Source organism: Pseudochaenichthys georgianus, unplaced genomic scaffold, assembly GCF_902827115.2.
Source record: "Pseudochaenichthys georgianus unplaced genomic scaffold, fPseGeo1.2 scaffold_713_arrow_ctg1, whole genome shotgun sequence".
Lineage (NCBI taxonomy): Eukaryota > Metazoa > Chordata > Actinopteri > Perciformes > Channichthyidae > Pseudochaenichthys > Pseudochaenichthys georgianus.
This window is the reverse complement of record NW_027263266.1, coordinates 1-15,000: the sequence shown is the minus strand read 5'-3', so window position 1 is coordinate 15,000 and position 15,000 is coordinate 1. Positions and strand designations below refer to the sequence as shown.

Genomic DNA, 15,000 nt, shown 5'->3' with positions numbered 1-15,000 from the left:
TGGAGGTGGACTTCAGTTTTTCATTGACATATCGACACTGGAGCTGCTGAGCACCCTATAGTCAACGCTCTTCTATGCGCTGCAGTACCAGGTGTGGCCGGCGGGCGTCGCTGTTTCCACAGTAGCAGAACTACCTCTATGTTGTGAAGGACTATGTTGGGAAAACCTTTAAAGTGTTGATAATCCGGGTTTTTGGGGGCTTTTTTCTCGGTTGTTTTTCGGGGGGATCGCGAGACCCACTCTCCCGAAGGACTGCTGCCCGGCTAAGGCTGCGTGTTTTCGGGCAGCTGCTCTGGGGTTTTCTGGAGGGTTTCTTTTTTTTTTTTTACAAGTTAGCTCCACAGCTAAGTCACGTCAGCTGTGCGGCTGGAAGTGTCCGCGCGGACTCCTTAATGCGTTTTAAATACTTTTTCTACGTGAAACTGGGAGAGGAGTAAGGGTGTTTTCCTGCGGGAGAAAAGGCTCGGTGATCCGGACTCTGGGTCTGCGGACTGAGAGGCCTGCGGGTCGGGCTTCATCCACCGGGCTTGAGTTGAGCTTCGACGCCGCCTCAGAGGGCTCGGAGGCCGGCAGAAGAAACTGCCTCCGCCGGGGCCTGCGGAGCGAGGTTTCTATTTTTTTCCCTCAACTTTATTTAACTGTTTTTTTCAAATGCATCAGAAAATCCTACGGAAGAGTGTTAGGGCCATATGAGGAAACGTGTTTTGGGATGTGAACAGAAGTTGAAGTTGAGCTTTTGCATAGTTTTAGGGGAGTTAGAAAAGTGATTTTAAAAAAAACTACTTATAGAGAAAATATTTGTAAAATATATTTTTTTTTCTGTAATAATCTGACAAAATAACTCAACCTCAACTTTATTGAATAATTGTTACAAATGCATCAGAAAAAGGCACATCTACGGAAGAGTGTTAGGGACATATGAGAAAACTGTTTTGGGATGTGACAAAAAGTTAAAGAAATAAATTGAGATCTGACTTTAATCTTAGAATTCTGGGGAACAGTCAGGGTTCTGATTTTTGTGAATTTTATTTAATTTTTTTCATAATTTCTTTTGTAAAAAAGTAAGAAAAGTGATAAAAAAAATAAAAACAATCTTGGAGTATTTTTTTTCTCTATGAATAATAATATTAAAAAAATATATTTTAGTTTTTCAGATCTTGTTTTTTTGTGTAAAAAATTTCAGAATCCTGACTGAGATTAAAGTCATTATTCACAATTATTGTTTTTTATACTTTTGGTAACATCCCAAACATTTTTTGATGACTGACTTAAAGGAGGGGTAGGTAAGTTTGAGAAACCGGCTCGAGATACACTTTGTTATATTCCATGGAATGCTCTTAAAATCCCGATAGCAATGAATATCTGAAGTGCTTTGACAAAAAATCCATAAAAAAATTTCATCTGAAGAACCCATAATACTGTAAAAAGTACAACCAATCCGTTTAGCCGGCTAAAAGTTGAACTTTTCTCAAAATTCTAGCGATCTCGAGCCGGTTTCTCAAAACTTAATGTTGGAGAAACCAGCTCGAGTGGCTAGAATTTGAAAATACACAGCCGGAAGAAATGTGCCACTTCCTCACAGAGCCCCTCCTCCAACACACACGAACGCGCACTTGACCAATGAGGGCACGAGATCAGTTTGGCCATCCAGTTACTTCAGCTGGCTCAGATGATTGGTCGTGCTTTTTACAGCGCCACGGCTTCAAAGCACTTCAGATATTCATTGCTATCGGGACGTTGAGAGCTTTCCATGGAATATAACAACACGTGTATCTCGAGCCGGTTTCTCAAACTTACCCCCCCCACCTTTAAGTCTCTGAATAACCAACAAATAAAATCACCTTTAGTCACCTCCTATGTATTTGTTATCACATGTTGCCCTAATCCTCTTGTGTTCACATCACATCAGAGTTCATTACATTAATTCCAACTGAAGGCATTATGAACAAAAAACCGAGTTTCAGGTTATTCAAAAAAACATTAATTCTGGAGGCATTTTGAGGAAGCGACATGTGTGGATGAAATATGTTAAGCTTAAATAAACACATCTTTGTTTCACACTAAAGGGATGGAGCGGATGGAAGTGGACCAGTGCGCAGGCGCAGCTGGCGGGGCTCTGCGCAGGTCGAACAGCGCCCCCATGATCACCAGTGTCAGGTCGGTGGTACTGCTTACAGAGAGCCACGCGACACATATAATGTTTACAAAGTAATGTCAAATAAATGATATTGTAAGTTGTTTTAAAGAGAACAATTTAAAATGGTTTTATTGCAAAAGAAAACGATGTATTGTCTCAAAAATAATCCTGTAATAAAATAAGATAAGAAGTTTTGGACATGTTTGCGCTTGAAGCAGCATAAAAAGACGGTGCATGGTCGTAGATATCGTTCTGTATATTTGATTGTGTCTCTCCATGTTATTATAAATCTGTATTCATGTTTTCTCAGCGACGGGATGACGGTGTTCAGCCCGGTGTCGTCGGCTCGGTATCGACGCAGCAGCGTTTCAATAAACCCCAGCTCACAGGTCAGAGCTACTGGAATGACCTTTATATTTTATATTATATATTATATAATTATATAATTATATTATAGTTGAGTGTCTGTTGGTCCTGCAGCTCGTCCCTCTCTCTCCGTTCTCTCTGACTGGAGACAGACTCGACCTCAAGAGGCAGGTGAGGAGTCCACTCTTCTTCTTCTACTCTTTTAAATATGATGCTGGGACTAATCTCTAATCAACACAATTCAAATGAAAGTCCCACTCACCTGTGCAGCGATCTATTAAAGATAACTGACGCTCCTCATCCCTGGCCTGGAGGACCGGGGTCGGCTATCGAACAAAGTGAATGTCGGCTCTAGAACAAGTCCAATCATTTACCACGGGGGGGGGGGGGGGGGGCACACACTGCCGTCAACAACCAACACACCAAGGCAACTTCAATTTGAAAACATGCAGTCAAGTCTCTTGTCTCTCACACACACTGCGGGGGGGCAGTACTATTTCTATAAAGGCCGGAGCCAGGGGCGGCGCCAGGGGGGAGCTGGACCCCCTAGCTCCCCCCTGGCGCCGCCCCTGGCCGGAGCACCTATGCCTCGCGCATGCATGCACGGTTGTTGCACGACCACCAAAACAGAAACATATGGACATAGTTTACGATATAAATATTATAATAGACATCCTATCCATGTGAACATGTTTTAAGTGTTAACGTTAAGTTAAAAGCATCAATCAGGTCCAACATGAGAGAGATCTATGGATACCTCTCTCAGCACCGGATGAAACACGACTGGAAGCAGATTTACTTTCTCTTTATGGATATTTTACAAATCACTCCCCTTTCAAACTGTATTCTTGTTTTACTGCCATATAGTATTTCATACCTGTTTTTCATTTATTCCCTTATTTTGTTAGTATCCTATAAAAATCATATAAAGCTGTTCCTCGGAAATACTTGTTTACATAAATTGCGACCAAACCGTTTGAGACCCGCTGAGATAACCTAGACTAAAGTTAACTCTCTAAACCAGGGGTGTCCAACTCAATTTCATCACGGGCCACATCAGCATTATGGCTGCACTCAAAGGGCCGGTTGTAACTTTAAGGCTATATAAAAAAATACATATATAAATATTTTATATATTGAAAATAATGTATTATATTACTTTATTGCCTCTGCATTGGATTATTATCGGATAGGGTAAAAGCTTCATAGATAACTACGTCTGAAAGCAGAAGTCTAGGGCAAATAAGTGCAAGTCTCTTCAGTGAGAATGTCACAAAATTATTTTAAAAGAAAATTAAAATTCTGAAAAAAAGTTAGTTAAATAAAATAAAAAAATCTAATGTGAGATGCATTGTGGGACATGTAGTTTATGGACATCGTGCATCTGTAAATCGGCCTGTAACCGTATAATAAACATATTACATTCTTTTAGAGCTCTTGCGGGCCACATGAAATGAAGTCGCGGGCCGGATTTGGCCCCCGGGCCTTGAGTTTGACACCCGTGCTCTAAACACTCAGTCTTTTACCTCTCTGAGCTGTAGTTATCATAGCCTCTCAGTCTGAGCTGTAGTTATCAGAGCCTCTCAGTCTGAGCTGTAGTTATCAGAGCCTCTCAGTCTGAGCTGTAGTTATCAGAGCCTCTCAGTCTGAGCTGTAGTTATCAGAGCCTCTCAGTGTGAGCTGTAGTTATCAGAGCCTCTCAGTGAGCTGTAGTTATCAGAGCCTCTCAGTGTGAGCTGTAGTTATCAGAGCCTCTCAGAGTGAGCTGTAGTTATCAGAGCCTCTCAGTCTGAGCTGTAGTTATCAGAGCCTCTCAGTGTGAGCTGTAGTTATCAGAGCCTCTCAGTGAGCTGTAGTTATCAGAGCCTCTCAGTGAGCTGTAGTTATCAGAGCCTCTCACTCTGAGCTGTAGTTATCAGAGCCTCTCAGTGTGAGCTGTAGTTATCAGAGCCTCTCAGTCTGAGCTGTAGTTATCAGAGCCTCTCAGTCTGAGCTGTAGTTATCAGAGCCTCTCAGTGTGAGCTGTAGTTATCAGAGCCTCTCAGTCTGAGCTGTAGTTATCAGAGCCTCTCAGTGTGAGCTGTAGTTATCAGAGCCTCTCAGTGTGAGCTGTAGTTATCAGAGCCTCTCAGTGTGAGCTGTAGTTATCAGAGCCTCTCAGTGAGCTGTAGTTATCAGAGCCTCTCAGTCTGAGCTGTAGTTATCAGAGCCTCTCAGTCTGAGCTGTAGTTATCAGAGCCTCTCAGTCTGAGCTGTAGTTATCAGAGCCTCTCAGTGTGAGCTGTAGTTATCAGAGCCTCTCAGTGAGCTGTAGTTATCAGAGCCTCTCAGTGTGAGCTGTAGTTATCAGAGCCTCTCAGTCTGAGCTGTAGTTATCAGAGCCTCTCAGTCTGAGCTGTAGTTATCAGAGCCTCTCAGTGTGAGCTGTAGTTATCAGAGCCTCTCAGTGAGCTGTAGTTATCAGAGCCTCTCAGTGTGAGCTGTAGTTATCAGAGCCTCTCAGTGTGAGCTGTAGTTATCAGAGCCTCTCAGTGTGAGCTGTAGTTATCAGAGCCTCTCACTCTGAGCTGTAGTTATCAGGATTCATCTTCCTATTATACACACATGCATTTCCAAACATTTGGACTACCTATGTTGCAAATGTATTATCTTTTCAATTTACACACGGCATCTATTGCACGTCTGTCCGTCCTGGGAGAGGGATCCCTCCTCTGTTGCTCTCGCTGAGGTTTCTCCATGTTCCCTTTAAACTGGGTTTTCTTTGGAAGTTTTTCCTTGTACGATGTGAGGGTCTAAGGACAGAGGGTCTAAGGACAGAGGGTGTCGTATTGTCATACTGATATTCTGTACACACTGTGAAGACCACTGAGACAAATGTAACATTTGTGATATTGGGCTATATAAATAAACATTGATTGATTGATTGATTATCAGAGCCTCTCACTCTGAGCTGTAGTTATCAGAGCCTCTCAGTGAGCTGTAGTTATCAGAGCCTCTCAGTCTGAGCTGTAGTTATCAGAGCCTCTCAGTGAGCTGTAGTTATCAGAGCCTCTCAGTCTGAGCTGTAGTTATCAGAGCCTCTCAGTCTGAGCTGTAGTTATCAGAGCCTCTCAGTCTGAGCTGTAGTTATCAGAGCCTCTCAGTGAGCTGTAGTTATCAGAGCCTCTCAGTCTGAGCTGTAGTTATCAGAGCCTCTCAGTGTGAGCTGTAGTTATCAGAGCCTCTCAGTGTGAGCTGTAGTTATCAGAGCCTCTCAGTGTGAGCTGTAGTTATCAGAGCCTCTCAGAGTGAGCTGTAGTTATCAGAGCCTCTCAGTCTGAGCTGTAGTTATCAGAGCCTCTCAGTGTGAGCTGTAGTTATCAGAGCCTCTCAGTGAGCTGTAGTTATCAGAGCCTCTCAGTGTGAGCTGTAGTTATCAGAGCCTCTCACTCTGAGCTGTAGTTATCAGAGCCTCTCAGTGAGCTGTAGTTATCAGAGCCTCTCAGTCTGAGCTGTAGTTATCAGAGCCTCTCAGTCTGAGCTGTAGTTATCAGAGCCTCTCAGTGAGCTGTAGTTATCAGAGCCTCTCAGTCTGAGCTGTAGTTATCAGAGCCTCTCAGTCTGAGCTGTAGTTATCAGAGCCTCTCAGTGTGAGCTGTAGTTATCAGAGCCTCTCAGTCTGAGCTGTAGTTATCAGAGCCTCTCAGTCTGAGCTGTAGTTATCAGAGCCTCTCAGTGTGAGCTGTAGTTATCAGAGCCTCTCAGTGAGCTGTAGTTATCAGAGCCTCTCAGTCTGAGCTGTAGTTATCAGAGCCTCTCAGTGTGAGCTGTAGTTATCAGAGCCTCTCAGTCTGAGCTGTAGTTATCAGAGCCTCTCAGTGTGAGCTGTAGTTATCAGAGCCTCTCAGTCTGAGCTGTAGTTATCAGAGCCTCTCAGAGTGAGCTGTAGTTATCAGAGCCTCTCAGTGTGAGCTGTAGTTATCAGAGCCTCTCAGTGTGAGCTGTAGTTATCAGAGCCTCTCAGTCTGAGCTGTAGTTATCAGAGCCTCTCAGTGTGAGCTGTAGTTATCAGAGCCTCTCAGTGTGAGCTGTAGTTATCAGAGCCTCTCACTCTGAGCTGTAGTTATCAGAGCCTCTCAGTGTGAGCTGTAGTTATCAGAGCCTCTCAGTGTGAGCTGTAGTTATCAGAGCCTCTCAGTGTGAGCTGTAGTTATCAGAGCCTCTCAGTGTGAGCTGTAGTTATCAGAGCCTCTCAGTCTGAGCTGTAGTTATCAGAGTCTCTCAGTCTGAGCTGTAGTTATCAGAGCCTCTCAGTCTGAGCTGTAGTTATCAGAGCCTCTCAGTCTGAGCTGTAGTTATCAGAGCCTCTCACTCTGAGCTGTAGTTATCAGAGCCTCTCAGTGTGAGCTGTAGTTGTCCCTCTCAGTCTGAAACAGCCATCATTAACAGTCTGAGCTGTGTGTGTTTCTGCAGGAGGAGAACATGGAGGCGGCGCTCAGAGGAAGTCTGCAGAGACGGAGGTAACACCGTCGGATATTTAAATGTTAAATGAACCTTAAAAAACGGTATTTAATTACCGTCTTCTCTCCCAGTGCTTCCAGTCTGATCCCAGCTCCCGTCAGTCAGTGGCACGACCACGCCTCGGTGGTGAGCGTCTACTTTCAGTTACACACACTCGCAGTACAACCTCACGTTAGAGCGTCAGCCAATAGAAGCGGAAGTAAAAGTAAACAAAGGAATCCAATGCAGGCGTTTTCTTTGATGATCTGTTTCACATCAAACCATTACTTTATTGCGACTGAAAGATATATAATAAAATGTATATCTACTCATTACAGACAGACTGAATCCAGATCAGAGGATGTTTTAATAAATATAATGTTAGAAGATAAGACTGTTTTTGACTTTTTCTTCTTCAGTGGTTCCAGTCGCAGGACAGCGGCGTCACGCCAAACTCCTCCCCTTCTCCCACCAGGAGGTTCAGGTACACACACACACACACACACACACACACACACACACACACACACACACACACACACACACACACACACACACACACACACACACACTCTGTTTTTTTTAGTGGATGCTTACATTTGTGTGTATTCTCCAACAGACCAGCAGTCAGTGCAACTGTGAGAGTCCCGGCACTAACTCCACTCAAGAGGAAAGGTGTGTGTGTGTGTGTGTGTGTGTGTGTGTGTGTGTGTGTGTGTGTGTGTTGTGTGTGTGTGTGTGTGGTGTGTGTGTGTGTGTGTGTGTGTGTGTGTGTGTGTGTGTGTGTGTGTGTGTGTGTGTGTGTGTGTGGTGTGTGTGTGTGTGTGTGTGTGTGTGTGTGTGTGTGTCTCTGTCTGTCTGTCTGTCTGTCTGTCTGTCTGTCTGTCTGTCTGTCTGTCTGTCTGTCTGTCTGTCATCACATTATCTGTTGATATGTGGAACTTTTTAGTTGCTTAGTTACATTCAATATTCTCTCTTGTTGCTCTGTGTTTGGTTTCTTCGAGACAGACACGATACATTGTTCCAGTTAAAACCAAAACAAAGGCTTAAAAGACCCTAAAATGCTGCGTCGGGAAACTGAGAGTTGATTAAAGGACGTTGGGAGAGTGGACAGAGTCACGTGATTTAAGCGTGCTTCTCCCCTCTTGAAGTTATAGATATTTTATATATTTGTACACCTGGTTGTTTCTCAGGAGGAGTCGAGTCTGACGGACCCCCGAAGAAGCTTTTTGTCGCCGGAGTATCGGACCCCCCCCACCGCAGCAGCTACACCGTCAGGTGAGGGTCCTCAGACACCATGTTAGCATTAGTTTAGCCAGATATAAATACATGAGACCACGCCCACTTACTTACATGGCTACAGCAAAGAGACAGTACCGATACAGACCCGATGAAACCAGTATTTACCCGCCTCTCTTCCTCCCACAGTGTCTCTCAGTCGGTGGTCGACTCCCCCACTGCAGTCAGTCCTCAGTCCAGCCCTCTGTCTCTCTCTCCTCCCCCCTCCTTCACCCCCTTCCCCTCCCATCACCACCCAGGACACTAAACCACCCCATAATCCTCACCACCCAAAGTCCTGACCAGCAGCTCCAAACCCCCCGGAGGATCATCGACTCCCCATCGCACCTTATTCCTGTAATCCCGCCTCTTCCTGCGGCGACAGGAAGTACAGATCAGCCTGGTTTATCACTTCGTTGGAAGTGTCTGTTTTGGATTCCTGGATGTTTTTCCTGCAGCTCTGAAGTATCAGACTTTCTCTAGGTCGCCAACTGTTCCTATTGGTTAGTTTTTAACCCAAATCCCTGAGTCCACGTTGGACTGATCGACTTCCTCGTGAGGTTCGTCGTACGTCTGAAGGCTCGTAGGTCGAACCTCAAATGATAAATATTGTACAAAGGATTCATCATCAGCAACAGCATCGGGAGATCACGGAAGAAAACTGTTCGGGAGTCTTGAGGACACACGGGTTGTGTCTTAACGCGATTCTGATTTGAGAAGTTTAACTCAAGAAGCGTTCAAGAAACAACCAAGCACACAAACGTCTCAAAAACGGCAGAATTCGAAGGAGTTCTAGAGGTTAAAATCATATGTCTGTGTTGGTCCCTGAAGGCAGCAATCTCCCTGGTCCAATGGGATATCTCCACGTGGTTTTGGATTATGATGTTTAACCATAGAGCTCCAGACCAGGGGACAGGAAGTGAGGAAATGCTGACTCATTCCTGCAGCTCAGGTCCTATTCTCGAGTGGATGAAGCTCCACCTCGTCTTTATTCTTCAGAGGTTCTGAAGAACTGTTAATAAGGTCTTGAGTTGTAATCAAGACGAAATCAAACCGGTGACGAGGAATGTTTTCGAGGCTCTTCAGGAACATTTGGTTCAGCCGGTTCTCAGCTTTTGGTCCTGGAGTCGTTGGAAATGAAGTCCGTTATCAGGAAGAAGTGGAAGTCCTCTGGTTTATTTGGTCTTGAAGTTGAAAGTCTGATGGATCTGGACTGAAACCACTCATCGCCCAGGGTTACGCACTTTTTGTGCATCGTAAAACTACCATAAGGTTTCAAGGAGTTTATAGCTGGAGATGAAGACTTTAGCGTCTTTCATCAACAAAACAAATATCTAAACCTCCAAAAAGCCGAATATCCAATAAAGCAAAGTAAAAGGCATCTTATTCCCAACTAGGGACGTCACGAGAAAGAAATGTAGTCGATACCAGCAACGGTTTCACATTAACAAAGACTACCGTAAACGTTAGCCTACTGGTTTCGGTCATAATTCCCTAAAATTTCTATTTTATTCTTCTGAGAAAACATCTGAATTTACAAGACTACATCGGAGAGATCACGATAACGTTATAATTTACGTTCTCCCCACATTCATTTTTACTTACCAGAGCATGAACGCATCATCGTGCAATTCACTCCTTCGACTGCTAACAGCTAACGGCTAACGTTAACTACCTTCTTGCCGATTTGAACATGGATTCGTAGTTCAAAATGTAGCATTATTTCCGTAAATAGTGAGTTTACTGCGTCCCAAACTACTTTTCTATCGTCCCCAGGATGCCGTTAGTCTCGAGATTTCACCACCGGGAACTACGGTACTTGCGATACTGTCGAAAAACCAGTACCATGAACTTTTTAGGATTTTGGATTCGACCTGAATTCTGAAAAAAGGTTATAATTGACGTTCTCCCAATAATCTTTCTTTCTGAATAGATCTTGAACGCACCATAATGCTTAAACGGCTAACGTTAGCTACCTTCTTGCACGATTTGAACATGGATTCGTTGTCAAAATGTAGCATTATTTGCGTCAATAGATAATGAGTTTGGGACGCAGTAAACTCGCTGTTAGTCTCGAGTCCTCACGATACTACAGGAAGCTACGATACTTACACTACTTTAGAAAAACCAGTTCCGTCAAGTGTTCAGGATTTTGGTTTCGACTTGGTATCGAGTATAAGTTCTCGTGACATCCCTAGATCCAACCCAAACACCAAAGGAAGAGCTTTCCCAACACCGGTTGTTGGTATCTTCTGCAAGTCCAAACCAGATTGAACCGTTTCAGTCTTTAACGACGTCGTGTTTTAAAGAAGATCGTGTCTGTTGTCGCTCAGACTGAAGTCTTGTGTTTGTAGGAACTTGAAGACGTGTTCGTCCAGAGTTCGAGGAGCAGGGCGACGCTCCCGGTCGGTAGACGTCTGTTTGTTAATAGTGTATCTATATGTGAATATTGACGGAGCAGCTGACGCTCACTCCCCTTCAGCCTGCATGGTTCGACTGAGCACATTGAACCTGCAGGACGCTCCATCGTTCCCCTCTCACCCCGAGCGTCCGCTCGTCACCATGAAGGTATTCTGATTGTCTAAAGACATACATGGTTAGAAGGAAACACCATTATATCTTTATTTACTGTTTCACAACTCGAGTTCGTCATCCTTCTGATGAAGTACATATCGATAGAGAAGTGCAGGGATGTTTCTGTGTGGGTCCCTGAAGGCATCACCGCCCTCGTCCAATGGGATTCCTCTGTGACTTTGGACGAACCTTTAGCTTGTGTTAATCACAGACAAAACCGCAAACCATTGAAGAGGAAGTGTTTCGGACGCATCCCTGCACCAGCTCGCGTTAGGACCAATCAGCTCTAGAAGAATCTGTTGGTCAGTAGTATCGGATGCATGTAGCCGGGTCAGAGGTCAGAGTTTCAGAAAATACAAAACGTACTTTCTGCTTCCAACTTTTGCACTTACAAAGTTTTGTACAGTTTTGTACGTTCGCTCATCGTTGTGCCTAAACATGAGGTCGTGTTTCCGAGGAGCTTCCCCTCTCCAGTCGACTCGAACGTCAGGCTTAAGGGAGAGGAAGTGGTTCATACTCCGGTCTGAGATACGTCTGTACATAAAGTCTCTATAAGCTGTCCATTAGAAGTGTCTTCATCCATTCGGCTGCTCCAACAGAATCACCTTCCAAGTCTTCTTCCTTTCTTTCTGATGGTATTTTCTCCACGTTGCACAGTTCACCACTTGAACCTGTTGTTCTGTAGTCTGCTGTGGATGCTGCTTCTCTGCTTACTTCCCCACGTGTTGCGAGTCTGTTCTGAAGAGGCAAATGAAGTCTGACATATTTCAGTTTAACTTCATAATGTCCAAAGACTACGTGAAGAGTTCTTGAGATGGACATATTCCAAGTTACAGTTCAAGCTTCAAATTCTTTGATACTGCTTTTGAATTTTGATATATCTTTTCTAAAGACCTTCACAATTGTTTAAAAAGTCTGAATTTGAAAAAGTCAAAAATGTTGAACAAAGTGTAAATTTAGAAAAATCCAGAGTTCTAAAAAAAGTCTGAATTTTGAAAAAAGTCTAAAGTTCGAAAAAAGTCTGAATTCTAAAAAAAAAAGTCTGAATTTTGGAAAACGTCTAGCGGCCCGTCCACACAGCGGCGTGCGCTGACGCTTGCCGGCGGGCATGTCTGAAACTCAACCAACAACCAATCATATGAATCTCCCGCCCCAGACACACAAGCACACAGTTTGATTGGCTGGAGCTTGTACTGGCATACGATTCGATTGGCTGAGGCGTCAAAAGTTGAACATTGCTCAACTTTTTGAGGCGAGCAACGCCAGCAACGCTCCACGTCGCTTCCCAAAAAGCAGTTCGGCTAAAAGTGAACGGGCAGAAGCGCTGGAAGCTTCAACGCACGCCGCTGTGTGGACGGGCACTTGAACAAAAGTGTAGATTTCGAAAAGATATGAATTCTAAAAATAAACCGCTTTTGGTCAGATCTAATAAACAAACCCACTTCATCCTCTTCCTGATTACATCGGCCATCTTTAGAAATCATAACTGCCGCGGCTTTCCTGAAGCAGGGCAGATTCGAGTGGTAAAGTCACGCTGGGTTTCCAGACTGTAGCTTTAAGAAGACTTTCTGTTTATTACTTTCTATTTGCACGCGATCACACGCTGTCGTCTTGAAGAGAGGATCTGTGAAGCTGGATGGAAAGATGTGAGGACTGAATTCAAAGAATGTTTTAAGCCAAAAGTTATTCGACTGAATCTTAAAATATCTGTCGAAAAGATTCATGAATGTTTTTCTGTGTTTCTGTCCTTTTTTAATTGTGTTTTATTTAAAGTACATTTCCGGTGTGATGGAGGTTTTCAAAGTCATTCAAGTTAACCTTTTGTTGTATTCTTAATAATATTCAGGGGAATCTAATATTTCTGAACGTGTGCTTTTACATTTTAGTTTTACTTACTGACTTTATTTATAACAATAGGTCTGCCGTCATGTACACAATTGACAGAAGATTCATCTGCATACATTTTGCAGTGATTACTTATTTGTTTAAAGTTATTAATCGAAGCAAAAATAAATTCATTATTTCAGCTTACGTTTTTTCACATTTTCTGTCATTTACAAAAAACAATTGATTTCAGGATTGATCGAAAACAATTAGCGACAGGTGGAAAAAATCAAATCGAGAAATTCTGGCTATTTCAAGTAATATTAACAGATCATTATTTCTCTTTTCAGCTCTCTATTACGACTCTAGTATAAAAAGATGTTGAGAAAATATATTTTAAAAAGAAAAGATTGTCATTATTTTAAGAAACTAAATTCTAGACATTTCAGACAATAAGCAGCTTTTCTGAGATATTATTTTGCCCACATTTCTCACTATAATTACTTATTTTGTTTTCTTCCAAAAGTCCCTATTAATCACGTCTCATCCTCGCTGAAAGCCTCCATCACACAGATTTCTGTATTTTAACGATAACTTTCTGAAATTGAAACACCCCTAACAAAGTCTTTGTGTATACATTTCCGCAGCTGCTTTATTTGTGTTGGCTTCTTCATGTTAAAGCTTTCTGTTGTTTTATCCTCTCTGTTTCCTCACATCGACCCGTCAACGTCTGTCAGTATTAAAGTCATGTCTCACTCCGAACAATACGGTGATATTTCTCAGTTAAATAAAGACTACCATTTTTATTTTAAGAGATTTTGCTTCAAAAAATAGCTTTTCTTTTGGGGTTTGATGTGGACTTCCCAAAATGTAAAAAAACAACAACCTTGTTTGCAAATTACACTTCAATAATTTCCCAATGTTTGGATAAATAAAGTGTATATATATATCTAATCGCTCTGGCTGTTATCTAAACTTCTAATAATTAAAGTGAATTATGACCTTTTTTTCAAAATGTAAAACATTTGTGTTTTTATTAATAAATTACTAGAATTCTATCTCTTTAGAAAAACGGCGTGAAACTGACAACATTTTGCTAATTTTGCTAAATATACGTATAATTGAGATGTTGAATGTCGGACCTTCACCTGTACAGTTTTGAAAAAAGTCTAAAGATTGAAAAAAAGATACCATTTTGGAAAAAGACGACATTTTCAACAAAGTCTGAATTTTGAAAAAAGTAAAAACTTTGAAAAAAGTCAACATTTTGAATTCTTTTGAAGAAAAGTCAAAATTAGATTTTTTAATTGAAAACTCGAAGCACTTTAAATGTAATCGTTTGTGAAGCGTTGTGTTTTCTGATTTGATTTCCACGACACCAGCAGATATTCGTTCGGGTTAAAAAGCTGAGGAATAACGGAAACTTCGGAGTGAGGTACGGCTTTAGCGAAACGCCAAAGGGCTGCTGAAGGAAAAGGGAAATAAAAGCACATCGAACGTTCACAGTATTTTTTCAAATTGTAAATATTATTTCTTTTTGGACAAATTCTCGACAAATGAGAGGATGTATTTTTATGCAACTGTAAAATAAAAGTCTATATTCGAGTGTTCATGAGGAGGGTCCCACGGCTGTAAAGATGACGCAGAATTACTTTTTAGTTTTTAATAGAAAACAATTCATCTACATACTTTAAATATATATTATATTGTATATGAAAACTCTCAATAAAAGAAAATCTGTATCGTAGAAAATGTGTGTTTGTTGTCTTTGAACAGAAACTGATTCTAATGAACAGACTTTCAAACAAAAAAGTTATACTGTGACTTTTTCAAAATACTATAATAAGACTTTTTCTTATGTTTATTAGAAGCAGCATATAGTTTGAGTTTGGCGTCTAGGCTCGGGCCTCATCAAGCTGGGGTGGAAGCTGGGTGGAAGCTGGGTGGAAGCTGGGTGGAAGCTAGGGTGAAGCTGGGATGGAAGCTGGGTGGAAGCTGGGGTGAAGCTGGGATGGAAGCTGGGTGGAAGCTGGGGTGGAAGCTGGATGGAAGCTGGGGTGGAAGCTGGGGTGGAAGCTGGGGTGGAAGCTGGAGTGGAAGCTGGGGTGGAAGCTGGAGTGGAAGCTGGGGTGGAAGCTGGGTGGAAGCTGGGGTGGAAGCTGGAGTGGAAGCTGGGGTGGAAGCTGGGTGGAAGCTGGGGTGGAAGCTGGGGTGGAAGCTGGGTGGAAGCTGGGGTGGAAGCTGGGGTGGAAGCTGGGGTGAAGCTGGGATGGAAGCTGGGTGGAAGCTGGGGTGGAAGCTGGGGTGGAAGCTGGGGTGGAAGCTGGAGTGGAGCTGGGTGG

General features: G+C 42.8%; 1 protein-coding gene across 2 annotated transcripts; it reads left to right on the top strand.

Moving 5' to 3' along the window:
• The first annotated feature begins 106 nt into the window (after positions 1-106).
• LOC117443963 (P2R1A-PPP2R2A-interacting phosphatase regulator 1) lies at positions 107-14,410 on the top strand. 2 transcript variants are annotated; one of them, XM_034079752.2, is made up of 10 exons: positions 107-607; positions 2,067-2,157; positions 2,448-2,526; positions 2,618-2,674; positions 6,956-7,002; positions 7,075-7,129; positions 7,402-7,466; positions 7,602-7,657; positions 8,176-8,260; positions 8,411-14,410. In XM_034079752.2, exons 2-10 carry the CDS (start codon positions 2,069-2,071, stop codon positions 8,526-8,528), a joined length of 651 nt encoding a protein of 216 aa, XP_033935643.1. In that variant the 5' UTR covers positions 107-607; positions 2,067-2,068; the 3' UTR covers positions 8,529-14,410. The 2 variants fall into 2 exon arrangements, with proteins under 2 accessions (XP_033935643.1, XP_033935644.1); XM_034079753.2 differs by lacking the exons at positions 6,956-7,002; positions 7,075-7,129.
• Positions 14,411-15,000: the final 590 nt, after the last annotated feature.